The sequence below is a fragment of the Schistocerca cancellata genome, chromosome 2 (assembly GCF_023864275.1).
Source record: "Schistocerca cancellata isolate TAMUIC-IGC-003103 chromosome 2, iqSchCanc2.1, whole genome shotgun sequence".
NCBI lineage: Eukaryota > Metazoa > Arthropoda > Insecta > Orthoptera > Acrididae > Schistocerca > Schistocerca cancellata.
The window spans coordinates 778,400,515-778,414,361 of NC_064627.1; the positions used below are offsets into that span (position 1 = coordinate 778,400,515).

The 13,847-nt window shown below is 42.7% G+C and overlaps 1 protein-coding gene across 2 annotated transcripts in view; it reads left to right on the forward strand.

The window, feature by feature from the left end:
* The window catches only part of LOC126162627 (ribosomal protein S6 kinase alpha-5-like), a 400,316-nt gene that overhangs the window by 365,186 nt on the left and 21,283 nt on the right, over positions 1–13,847 (forward strand). For both annotated transcript variants that reach the window (XM_049919248.1, XM_049919249.1), the window contains exon 4: positions 11,146–11,261. In XM_049919248.1, coding sequence (XP_049775205.1) covers positions 11,146–11,261 — 116 coding nt within the window. The remainder of the gene's footprint in view (positions 1–11,145; positions 11,262–13,847) is intronic.

Below are 13,847 nucleotides of genomic sequence, written 5' to 3' on the forward strand. Positions count from 1 at the left end.
CCGCCCGCCGCTCTTTCTGCGCGCGCCACTGTCCTGCTCGATAACGCTCTCGTATCACGGGGGAACAAGTATTCGTCTGGTTTCACAACTCAAGGTGGTACGGAGCAACAGCAAGTGATCAGATTTTAGAAGCGTAGTACCGTCCCTCTTACGTCAAACCCACGAATGGCGACTTTGATTTATATGCACTGGGGAGTTTCCTTGTCCGGGTTCTTTTTTATAGCAAAACCTCCAATGACCTGCCTTGGCAGTGCAGAAAAAAAATGCGTGGTCCATTATCATCAAATAAGCGTACTTCGTAACGCCAAAACGGCCAATTGCCACGTTCGTGATTTTGGCGCTCAGTTAACAGCACTTTCTGCGTTGTGCAAACATGAGCGTGCTGCTTACTCTGATTACGTAAATTTCCACATTTTTTAACGTGCTATTACAATGAAAGTTTTCGCCATTATTTCCCTAACTTCGCGTGTATCATTGTTACTAATAACTCATCAGTTGTTCATTTAAGAGCTCAGTCAGTTATACTCAGCTCTATTGTTGGAAAAAAAAAAGTTTTAAAAGTGCAGCCTGGGCTAGGATTGTGCATTATTTACTATTCTTTCGAGGTGAGGAGTGACTTTGAATGGTAGGACTAAAAAATGAATATGCCGGTCAGGATAAGAAATCTTCGTTTGTGTACGTCTGTCTGTCTATGTCTCTCTTTTGTGCAAGGGCCATTAAGTTTTATAGTCAAAACAGTTCACATAAAAATCGAGTGTGACTCGGCTCATACCGAGATAAAGAGGAAAATTATGTGCGCGCCAGTGTACCTCTCTGGAGGATGTTCATGAGTCATTCGAAGAGGCAGTCTTTACGCTGTGCGCAATGCAGATTGTTTGCCTACTCCATCACGAAAGAAACTTCTTTAAGTGTTCTACAAGACCTGATTTGAAAGGGCCTTTAGTGAAATAAACTTAAAAAAACAAGAGACGCTCTTCGGCATATAGTCTGTTCCAAGGCACACAGGGAAAAAGCTTCCAATAGCAGCGGCAAAACTTAGGGGTCCCCTCGGAATGTGTAACAGCAGATTGGGGGTGGGGGGGGGGGGGAGATATCATGCAAATTACGGCAGTTGAGCGATGGGATTCTACGTGACACACTGCATGAATATGCTGAATAGGACTCCGATGCAAATTAAAGGTGTCTGTCGATTAGATTTCCTTTTTGCAGTTTTATTGTTGCTTCAATTTTTTGTTTCTAGTTTCCCTTGTTTATTTTTAAGCAATAAAACTGGAATTGGCATCGGATATGGCTGATTCACTTTTAGTTCGTATGCGAAAATTCAGTATATTGCACAAATATATTTCTTAAATTGTAAGGCACATACGTTGTTTTGGCGCAAAGGGGACGTTATACAGGGTGAAACGAAATTCGCGCACTCGGGCTTCGCAGCGCAACTCCTCACATACCAGCGATAAAAAAATGTCTCTTAACAAAATTTCGTCTGGCGAGTACATCCGGCAGAAAAAGGACGTTAAGGAGAGGCAGTTTGGCAACACTGTACAGCCACCTCTGTCAGCACACTGTTCTTGTGCTGTACAGTCGGTGCAATGGATAGAGTTTTGGGTTAGCATGCAACAGGTCGATGGTTCGAACCTGGTTTGAGGCCTATGTTTTTTATTTGGTAAATGTAATGCAGGTGGTACGGTACCTGGCACCTTAATCGTATTTAAACAGCGATTGCAGCGGGTCCTCTAGAAAACACTTGCACTTGCATACTACAATCGTAGAAATGGAAGACTGGTCAACTTTGAAAGAAGCCCTTTTCATGTCATGGAAATTCAGTTACCTCATTCACTAGATGCGAGAACTGTTTTCTTTGCATCCTCCTCTAATGGTCCCAGAGATTAATAGCAACTATTATTCTTGTCTTATTCAGGTCCATACACTTCGTTAGGACTACCAATGTGCTTTGCGAATAATGTCCAAACTCGGTTACTATTTGTATGTGTTATAACCATGGTCCCATGCCTTTCAACACTGAGTCTGACAACCGCATGCTGTTTAGTATGTATTTAAATGTATTATTATTATTTATTATTATTATTATCTTCTTTCCTTTCTCAGACCTTAGGTCTGGTTAAAAATGGAAAGTGACGCGGACCTTGATCAAGCGTGACTTCCTTTTAACTGTACTGTATATGTTATATTGCATTTAGGAACCTTCGGGTAATTGAACATGTATCAATAATTACGGATTTCTGTAGTTGTATATATAAGTTTGGATGTAGCTGTGTTGCGTTGATGTACTGGTGGATATTGTGTGGTAAGACTCCTGTAGTTGATAGTATAATTGGTATAATGTCAACTTTATCCTGATGCCACATGTCCTTGACTTCCTCAGCCAGTTGGATGTATTTTTCATTTTTTTCTCCTGTTTTCTTTTGTATATTTGTTGTATTGGGTACGGATATTTCGATTAGTTGTGTTAATTTCTTCTTTTTATTGGTGAGTATGATGTCAGGTTTGTTATGTGGTGGTGGTTTATCTGTTATAATGGTTCTGTTCCAGTATAATTCGTATTCATCATTCTCCAGTACATTTTGTGGTGCATACTTGTATGTGGGAACGTGTTGTTTTAAAAGTTTATGTTGTAAGGCAAGCTGTTGATGTATTATTTTTGCTACCTTGTCATGTCTTCTGGGGTATTCTGTATTTGCTAGTATTGTACATCCGCTTGTGATGTGATCTACTGTTTCTATTTGATGTTTGCAAAGTCTGCATTTATCTGTTGTGGTATTGGGATCTTTAATAATATGCTTGCTGTGTAATATCTGGTGTTTATTGTTTGATCCTGTATTGCAATCATGAATCCTTCCGTCTCACTGTATATATTGCCTTTTCTTGACCATGTGTTGGATGTCTCTTGATCGATGTGTGGCTGTGTCAGATGGTACGCGTGCTTACCATGTAGTGTTTTCTTTTTCCAATTTACTTTCTTCGTGTCTGTTGATGTTATGTGATCTAAAGGGTTGTTGAAGTGGTTATGAAATTGCAGTGGTGTAGCCGATGTATTTATATGAGTGATTGCTTTGTGTATTTTGCTAGTTTCTGCTCGTTCTAGAAAGAATTTTCTTAAATTGTCTACCTGTCCATAATGTAGGATTTTCATGTCAATAAATCCCCTTCCTCCTTCCTTTCTGCTTAATGTGAATCGTTCTGTTGCTGAATGTATGTGATGTATTCTATATTTGTGGCATTGTGATCGTGTAAGTGTATTGAGTGCTTCTACGTCTGTGTTACTCCATTTCACTACTCCAAATGAGTAAGTCAATATTGGTATAGCATAAGTATTTATAGCTTTTGTCTTGTTTCTTGCTGTCAATTCTGTTTTCAGTATTTTTGTTAGTCTTTGTCTATATTTTTCTTTTAGTTCTTCTTTAATATTTGTATTATCTATTCCTGTTTTTTGTCTGTACCCTAGATATTTATAGGCATCTGTTTTTTTTTTCCATCGCTTCTATGCAGTCGCTGTGGTTATCCGATATGTAATCTTCTTGTTTAGTGTGAGCTCCAATTTGCTTTCTAGGGCAACTACTCTGGGAGGTGCGGCCATGTAGTGGTCTACTTCCTGCTGCATTAAAGCTGACACCACTGGGTCCTGGCTCACTTGGCAGTCTCCCGTCGGTGCGCCTTCTTGTGCCGCTAACTGCAGCCGCCCCCGGTTTGCTTTCCCACGGATAACCTCTACTTTTACCCGCTAGTTTCGCTGCACTTCGTAGCGAATCGCTCCGTTAACCGCCGAGAAAGCGGCTACCGCTGGGAAACGCTTTCGTCCCCGTTGCCACTGTTAAGCTGTTGCGTGTCTCTGTGCTTCCAAGCGGAGACAGTCTTTTGTCTCTTCAACGAGTAGACTGCACGCTGCCTTGGACACGGGTTTTCTTCGCGCTGACTGCCTTTTTTTTTTTAATACTGATTAAGGACTCGCTTTCCGCTCTGCAAGGTGTCTTCTTCGCGAAAACTTCCGTTGGGGTCTTATTACAACACAGTTCAAACGGCGAGGAGAACTGTCTACTGTAAAGTTTCTGGACCATAGTAAGAGACGGATCATTACTGTTACGTACCCAGATGGTGGAACAGGCTCCTGTATCCCTTCACACGATAAATTCCTAAGCAATCAAATGTATTCCATCCTCTAATATCCCGCTATACCTGCAAGTGGTCAGATATTTGGTGTCATCGGTTCTTGCGTAGCTCTAGTAACGCGATAGGAAGAGAGGGGAGTATGTGTGTACGCAGAGCGCCCTCACACATTTCAATTGGTAAATGTTTCCTCTGTGCATGGCACGCAGTTGTAGATCACTGGTCACTAAAAACCACAGAGGACAATTATACGGTGATTTTTATGGATGCACAGTATTTGAAATTCGAAAACAAAGAAATCGGGTTACCGTCAACATTTTAATTGCACCAATTTACTGCTACTAACAGAATGTACGTTTTTGTTTACACACTGTGGAATTTGGAAAATAATAACCCTTTGCTTGCAGTTAAGCTGTATTATAGAATTCAAAGGAAAATGACTTAGTTTCATGGAAGCAATGAACTGAACTCCGCCCGAACAGACCATGAGGGCCCAACGGTACCGACCGGCCATCGTGTCATCCTCAGCCCACAGGTTTCACTGGATGCGGATATGGAGGGGCATGTGGTCAATACACAGCTCTCCCGGCCGTTTTGTCAGTTCACGAGACCGGTGCCGCTACTTCTAAATCAAGTAGCTCCTCAGTTTGCCTCACACGGAGCTCAGTGCACCCCGCTTGCCAACAGCGCTTGGCAGACCGGATGGTCACCCATCCAAGTGCTAGCCCAGACCGACAGCGCTTAACTCTGGTGATCTGACGGGAATCGACGTTACCACTGCGTCAAGACCGCTTTATGGAAGCAGTACAAATAAACTATGCAATCCACATCTATCGCATTGCCTCTGTTTCGTGTGCTACCTATATCACATCATTAGATAAAGCTTCGTGTCCCTTATAAAACTTTAGACGAAACATATCGTCAAGTTCGGATGTACCTTTTCTGTGTGTGGCAGAACATCGGAATAGCACACAGAACTTTTTTTCATTTTCTTGCTAATTGGCCAGATTTTACCTTTCTGTGCGTGATTCCTTCATCTAATTAATATTTTATTTAGTGCAGACACTGTTTACTTCATGGAATCTTGTCTCCGTTCTATGAGCCACTGTAAATTATTTTGGAAATGTAACGCAAGATAGCGAAACGAGTAACTCTGTCATTATACTCAGAGAATTCTGGCATGAGATATTGATTTTTATAGAACAGTGATCCAGTACTGTGTTTTGTGGAGCGTGAAAGTGTCTGAAAAATAAAGCGAAGTTTCCTTAAACAACTCGTATTACTGTGTAATGGCTCTGAGCACTATGGAACTTAACATCTGTGGTCATAAGTCCCCTAGAACTTAGAACTACTTAAACCTAACTAACCTAAGGGCATCACACACATCCATGCCCGAGACAGGATTCGAACCTGCGACCGTAGCGGTCACGCGGTTCCAGACTGGAGCACCTAGAACCGCACGGCCACACCTGCCGGCATTACTGTGTAAAACGACGTAATAATAACTGATTCGTTTCATAATGAGGAAAATAACTCTTGCACTGTTTTTAACACCACTTCAGGAATAGTAAATAAGTCTTCATGTCTGATGAGTACGTGAGGCGGCAGAGACTACCTAAGGGTTACATGACTGAGAGAGAAAATAGCGCAAAGAATTCCGGCGACGAGTTCAGTGTTTCGTGTTTACCGACTACTCATAGCTTGAGGTGAGGTTATTGCTCCTGTAAATAAGGGTACACGGCTATTTTCTTTGATGACAAAGTCGCCCATGTAATCGAAAGTCGAGAAGAAAATAAAAGCTCCAAAAGATGAAGCAGCTGTGTTTTCATTAAGTGAAACACAGTGAACTCGTTCAGACGTTTTAAGTAGCCGTACAGAGTGATTTGCTTCCTCGCTGAACGGCCAGAAGAAAGACGCAGAAAAGAGTGGACAGCAGGGCGCAGTGCCGGCCAGATCGTTTTGCGGGTTGCCTGCGGCGCCGGCGGCAGGCGTTAGCAGGTCAGCGCGCAATACGGCGATTCGGATGTCGGCCAAGGTTTGCAGGCCGCGTTCTGCGCTACTGGCCGCGCTCGCCCAGTACTGCACCGCGGCGGATAATGGGGCCAAACACTTGTTGTGCCACACAGCTTACTGCAAGATACGTTTAACGTTGCCCACAGAGAAATTGCGTAATCCTCTTCGCGACGTAATTCCATTACATCGCATGTTAACTGAGGGAGCATTTTTTTTTTTTTTTACATTCTGTGCACTATATGTTCTGTCCATCAATATTGTATGGAAGAAGCTACTCTTGGATGTGTACGTGGGTTTCTAGTTGAGGCGCTTTCGAGACTTTGTTGTTTATTTATTTAATGCGTACATAATATGATTAACAATAATTGTAATCGACGTAGTTATTTCGTCGTTGCTGTATTTCGTAACACCTGGACATTCAAGGGTACAAGACCTTGTATTTTATAAAGTGTGTTTGTGTGTGTGTGTGTGTGTGTGTGTGTGTGTGTGTGTGAGTGAGTGAGTGAGTGAGTGAGTGAGAGGGCGGGAGGGGGGGGGGGGAAAGCTGAAAGTGGGGAGCGTACACTTCGGCCTTCTTCAGAGTTGGTTTAAATTTCTATCGATGATCAAACGTTGATCATAATTTTCCTTCGGCAACACTGCTCACGTAAGGTCCGTTTAGAAACACTGAGTCAGTGCTTCGCAGGTATGCTTTATTGTTGGTGCTTCATCGTGCTACCGTGGAACCTGTCAACGTCACAAAGATAAAAGAGAACATCTGAAAACGGAGACTTTCATTGCATTTAAAATTTATTTCTGTTTGATAAATGTTGTACAGTGTTCGCAGACACAGACGATCGCATATTTAATTATACAAAGAAGATGATACACGTGGAGGACTTCAGTTTTACCCAGTGTGGTTCACTAAGTTACTTCTGTAAAATATGGGCGAAAAAAAGCATTGCAATAAATCCTACGATTTGTGACTGAAGAAAGATGTTCTTTTGATATTTTAGGAAACGAGTGTGCTTGTTAGTGTGTGTAAAGAATATATCGTTAAAGTATCAGCCAAAAAATCTAAAATTACGACTCTTAAAGCAAAAGAACCAATAAGATCGCTAAATTTTTGTCAAGAACTGTTAGAAAATACTGAAGGTGTTAATTATCTAGTGTGCGACACTACCTGTGAATATTAAACGAATACAGGCAAAACTACCAAAATGATCAGATAAATCTCGGACAATTATATGACGGGAAAAACGAAACATGATTGAAATTTTTTAAAAGACGAAGCTGTTCCTACATTCATTTACGCATCAGAAAAAAGTTTTCCTAACGTTATGAGAGGACGCAGTTTACTGTACAGAATTAAGAATGTCGACACTGGAAATGAATTCATCAAAACTAGACATGTTCGTCATTGGGGAGCGTCCGCGATCTTCATTTGTACAAAAATGTCCATTTCCATGCTGCAGATCGCATTTCTTTATTTTCAGACAACCGGTTTCGGACCAGTTGTGCATCTCGAGACAATTTCTTACAGTTACGGAGTAACTTCTCGGTGCAGGACTTCCATAACTCAATTACGACTGAGTTATCACAGCAAACTTGCAGTTCTGTATCGACAAGTTACTCCTTAACTGTAACAAATGATCTCAAGATGGTAACTGGCCGAAACCTGTTATTTGAAGGTGAAGGAAAGTGATCTGCAGACCGAATAATTTAACATCTCGAGATAAGGAAAAAATGGACTGAATGCATTAATATAATGAGGACTTCTAAATCTGTAGTGTGCAAGCCATATTGAAGTGCATGCTAAAAATTCTTTCCAGTTATGCCATTTACTAAGCCTTCTTCGCTTTTCATTCGGGTATTGAGCTGGGAAGAACGACAGCTGAAACGCCTCTGTGCGCGGTGTGATTAGGCTAATATTGTCTTAGCTGATTCTGCGGTAGTGATACGTAGGTGGCTGCAGTACATACCTGGATTCTTCCCTTAAGTAGTGGCTGTTGAAACTTTGTGTTAAGCTTTCACTGGACAGTTAGTGTCTGCTTTCAAGCGGCCGCCAGTTCCGCTTTCTTAGGCTCTCCGGGACACTTTGTCGTAGGCCAAACAACACTGTCATAAGCTGTGCTGCCCTTGTTTGCATACGTTCAGTATCCCTTGTTGCTGTTTGCTGTAGAGAGTATTCTAGGACAGGTCGCTCGAGAGTTCTATACGTTATCTCCCTAAATAGACTGGTCGCATTTCCCGAGTATGCTATCAGTGAACTTTCAGGGTACCTCTTAAAATCACAAGATACAAACAGGAAGGAAGGAGTGGAGGAAGATAAGAGGAAACAAGGGTGACACGAGGAAACATTGGCTAATTATTGAGGAATAGGGGTAGGTGAAAGCTGAAGTTCAAACGTGCTTTAAAATGCAGCATTGTCTTTTGGAGCGAAGAGCATCCCTCCACTCACTTGAAGAAAAACTGTAACTATCCCACGAAAGCCTGCATAAGTAGTAAAACGGTAACATCAGAAATTGAGTCCGCCTTGATGCAGAATACCTTGTTGTTAGTTTATTTCTTTATTATCCGAAACTAGTTTCGGTGACAAATATCACCATCATCAGTGGTTTTTGTTTTTTAAATCTAAAACATGCAGAAAATGGCATGGTTGTACAAACACAGTAAAACATTATTACATTTTTACAATTCGTCTTTTCAAAAATTTAATAGTGTTTTACTGTGTTTGTACAACCATGCCATTTTCTGCATGTTTTAGATTGAAAAACCCCACATGATGATGATGATGATGATGATGATGATGATGATGATGATGATGATGATGATGATGATTTTTGATAGTACTGTTTTTCTATGCAAACACGGACCAAGTGGAAGAGTTCAAAGATAACAGTATTGCCTACATAAGTTTCGCGACGAAGTGTGTGTGTGTGTGTGTGTGTGTGTGAGAGAGAGAGAGAGAGAGAGAGAGGGATTGAGAGCGTGTGTGTATTGGGGGGGGGGGGGGGGGGGTTGAGCCTAGTATTGATCCCTGAGGTACCTCAGCCTCGGCTTGTTGAACATCAGACACTGCCATCCCATTAGGAACGATACGGTCATGAGGATAAATGAGACCAGTTTTAATAATATACTAAGAGGACGTGGGTGCGACCTTACCGTGTTTATAAGACTATTTTGATCATGTGATTGGCTGCTCATCAGGTGCAGCTTGGCTGAGTATCAGCGACCGGCCCGTATTGATCGCTGGTGTCGCGAGGCCAGCGGCGGCGCGTCATACTAATTGCCTTAAGCGGCGACCTGAGACGGGGTGCGCGGCTCGTGTGTACTCAAGGCTGGCTGTGGCTGCCGCCAAGCGCTCGCTGCACCCCCAGGCGCTCCGTCTAATTAAATGTGTCCCAAACTGACCTGGGGCTGGGCTGTTAGGCGTGAACCTAGCAGGGTGACGCCGTTGTTGTCTCTAGTCCGAAGACTGGTTTGACACAACTTTCCACACTAGTCTATCCTTGCAAGCCTCGTAATACAAGCGTAACTACTGTAACCCATAGCCACTTAAACATGTTGGTATAGTCAGGCTTTGTTCTCCCTCCAGAGGTTTCATCAAACACTCTTCCCCCCCCCCCCCCTTCCCCTTTCGTCACATTCTGTCCTACATTACTACATTATCAAACTGGCGGTTAAGGATACGTCCTAACAGTCTCTCCCTTCATTTATTCAATTGCCACCTTAAATCTGTCAGCGGCTCGTGGTCTTGCGGTAGCGTTCTCGGGGTCGGGGATTTTCTGTGCTCAAGATGACTGAGTGTTGTGTGACTTTCCTCACCATTCATCCTCATTCACTCGCAAGTCGCCGTAGTGGCGTTAAAGAACTTGTGGAGCTGCGACCGAACCGCCCCGCGAGGGGTCTCCCGGCCACAAATGCCATACGCTCATTATTATTACTATAAATCTATTTCTCCCCTGATAATTTCGTTATCTCCCTCATTATTTACACGATCCAGCCATCTAATCTCCAGCATTCTTCTGGAGCCTTGTTTGTATTTTCTTCTTATCTGTACTGTTCATCGTCCACATTTCAATTCCAAGTAAATCTACATCACAGACAAATACTTTCAGAAATATTTCATCTTTATATTTATGTTCTGTTTTAACATATTTCTCTTTGTCAGGAACGCTTCCCTATCTAGGTCCATTCTACATTTTATATCCTCTCTACTTCGACCATCGTCACTTTTCTGTCCACGTAATAATAAACAATTACTTGTAGATTTAATTTCCTCTTGTAATTACCTCAGCATCGCCTGATTTAATTCCACTCCACTGCACTTGTTTTACGTTTATGTACATATAACAACCTATTTCCACGACACTATCCACTCCGTTCAACTAACCTTCCAACTCCGTCTTCGTCTCTCAGATAATTAAAATGTCATTGTCAAGTCTCAAAACTTCTTCCTCCTCTTTCCTACAGTTCAGTTTTCTCTTCCAGTTCGGACTACACTTAGCGGCGAATTTCGCTTGAAATGCGGAAGTATACAAACATATCCTGTATAATGGAATGACGATAATGAAAATTTGTGCCGGACCCGGAGTCGAACCCGGATTTCCTGCTTTACGCGAGCAGTCGCCTTCTCAGTTTCGGCTATCCGTGCACCATTTACTGCCAGACCACACTTCCATATGTCGTTGTCCAAAATACACAACCTTTACTCTTACGTTACGTATATTCTCGTCCAGGAAGGACATACTTATTGAAAGTCGAGGGCCTAGCATTGGCCAATAAATACGAAATAGCAATGCCAGTGTTGTTACGAAATACGACGCAGTGTTTCTTCGGACATGCATGCATGCGAAGGAACATTGCGTAGTACTCCTTAATAACACAGGCAGTGACATTTCATGTATGCCCTAATCAATTTTATTGACAGTGGAATATCTGCAAACAGGTGCTTGTGCGGAATTGCTCACACACTGCCACCACTCTCCTTGGGATTCCTCGCTAATAGTGCCCTTTCTGTTGTTGCAGACTACGTGAGCGGCGGCGAGCTGTTTACGCACCTGTACCAGCGGGAGCACTTCAGCGAGAGCGAGGTCCGCATCTACATCGGCGAGATCATCCTGGCGCTGGAGCACCTGCACAAGGTCGGTACTGCTGACTCCGTGTAGAAATGACGCCGGCCGAGCTTTAATATAATCGTATGCTGTATCGTGTCGTACCGCGAGATGGAGTAAGTGCCCACGTTGAGACCAGCTGTCGAGTCTACGAGGGCTGTTCTAAAAGTATCTGACCTTCTTTTTTATGGTTGAAACCAAGAATGGTATCGGGGTGCGCTTGCTGTTTCTTTGTAGCCATGCGTAGTGTACAAGTGAACGCATGTAAGTGGTAGTCGTCGTATTTTGTGTTGTGAGCAACATGGCAGAAAATGTAGAACATATGCATCGAACTTTGTTTTAAGCTCGGAGAGTCTCAAGTTGGAACAATCCAGGAGATTCGACAAGTGTTTGGGCACGATGCAATAGGTACCACGCAGATAAAGGTGTGTTATAATCGCTTCAAAGATGGTCGCTTATCAGCGAAGAGTGAAGCACGTTGAGGTAGGCTCTGAACATTCGGAAGTGAGATTGGTCTTGATCACGTAAGGACGCTGGTGAAGCAGGATATACGAATCACGATCAGAGAACTTGCAGAAGGGTATACAGTTCGTATTGAATTCATTCTCTGTATTTTAACAAAAAAAATTGGCCCTCAGGAGGAACTTGGCGAAAGTTGTGCCAAAGTTGCTAACAACTGATCAGAAGCAACTTCGTTCGGAGATCGCACAGGACATATTGGATACTGTGAACAGCAATCCCAACTTCCGTAAGAGAGTGATCACTGGTGATGAGTCCTGGGCTTATGGGTACGACCCAGAAACAAAGTTCCATTCATCACAACAGAATCATCCATCATCCCCGAGACCCAAAAAGGCGAGGCAGGTCTCAGCAATGTGGAAATCATATCGACCGTCTCTTTTGACTCCATTGGTGCGCTCCATTGCGAGTACACCTCAGAAAGTAATAATGTCAACAGGGAGGACAACCAAGCGGTTCTGCGTCGCCTTCGTGAAGCAGTGAGACGCAAACGGCCGGACATGTGGGCAGTGGGCAATTGACACCCTCACAAAGTTACCCGCCCATTCTTAGTCCTCAATTAATTCAGAGTTTTTTGGCCAAACACAGCACGGCTGTGGTTTCTCAGCCTTCCTATTCCCCTGACCTGACACCGAGTGACTTCTGGCTTTTCCCTAACGTGAGAAAGATTCTAGAAAAGGCTCCGAAAGGGGCCAGATTTCAGAATAGGGAAGACATTAGGCCTACACAAAATTAGACAGTGCAGCTACGCACCATACAAAAACAGTCTTTTCAGCGAAGCTTCCAGCAGTTGCAGCAGCGTTGGGAGAGGTATTTAGAAGCTGAATGGGACTGCTATGAAGGTAACTAGCGTCAAACAACTGCATCTGAATAAACATAGATTTTATAAATAGAAGTCGGATACTCTCTGAACAGCCCTCGTATTCGTTGAGACAATGAGGATGATTAGCCACAGCCGGCCGAAAAGTCTGATTTCATTGTACAGTATGACGCTAAGCGTAGTGTGTTAAATATTTCCTCATCTTTAAATTTATATTCCGGTTTAACAAACTGGACATGAAACCAGTCGGTTAAAGTGCGGGACTGTTCTGGCATTGAGGTCTGACTCACGTGAACTGCCTTTAAATAAACGTCACTGCTGTTATTTGCACAGACGAACTCTTACAGTTGTGCTAACGGAGGTTTTTATCGATTAAGCGATAAAAGACATTAATATAAGACACACTTCATTACCTACTTGTTGTTTCGAACTGAAGTCATAGAGAGATACTTGGTCAGATTTATTCTAAGATTATTTACATTCCCCATTCGCTCTCTGATGACTCTTTAGAGGAAGTCATTCCCTTCATGAATCACCGCGTACTTTGATCGTTTAAGCATAAGACGGGTCAGATGAAAGGGTTAACATAGCGTGATTTCAACACAGCATCCGTTACATGATACCATTCGTCTGTCCATAAACAACGTATTGCGTTCTCCTTCAATCTCTGCCCCCCTGCCAGGAACAAAATTGTCAATTTCATTTTCGTATGTTAAAAAATATCTTAAGTACATTTCAGTGGGAAGAAAGAAGTGAACAAATACCTCATCTTGATTCTAGAAATACCTCAACTTGATTCACTCCCCCATTGATTAACACTCTAGCGGTTTTCAACGCAATTTTCAAGCCGAGGAAATGGAAACTATAATGCAGACGTGTTGTATAGCTAGTAAGAATAGTTTTCATTGTAAAATTTGCAAGGTTAGAATCTGCGTTTGGCAGTGCATTTAATGTGTGGATATAAACTATAAAAAGAGGAAAACAGCAGAAAATATTACGGTTTGGATTATATCTTCATTTTTTAAGACAGTGAGGAGCCACGGAGTATGCGGAAGCCATAAAGCGATTAATCATTCCAGTGTGCGGTTTTATTTCTTTATGGTGATAAACACGTCCTTTCTTGCCCACCTACTTTGCATGCCCTTCGATGACACACTGTGTACAATCAGCGTCTATGGCATGCGGGTAACACTCTGAGCATAAAGGGTCGGCGTCTGTCCTGGTTTCGTTGTTCCACCAGCAGAGAGAGGGCGCGTGGAGCATTCGGCAAATAACTC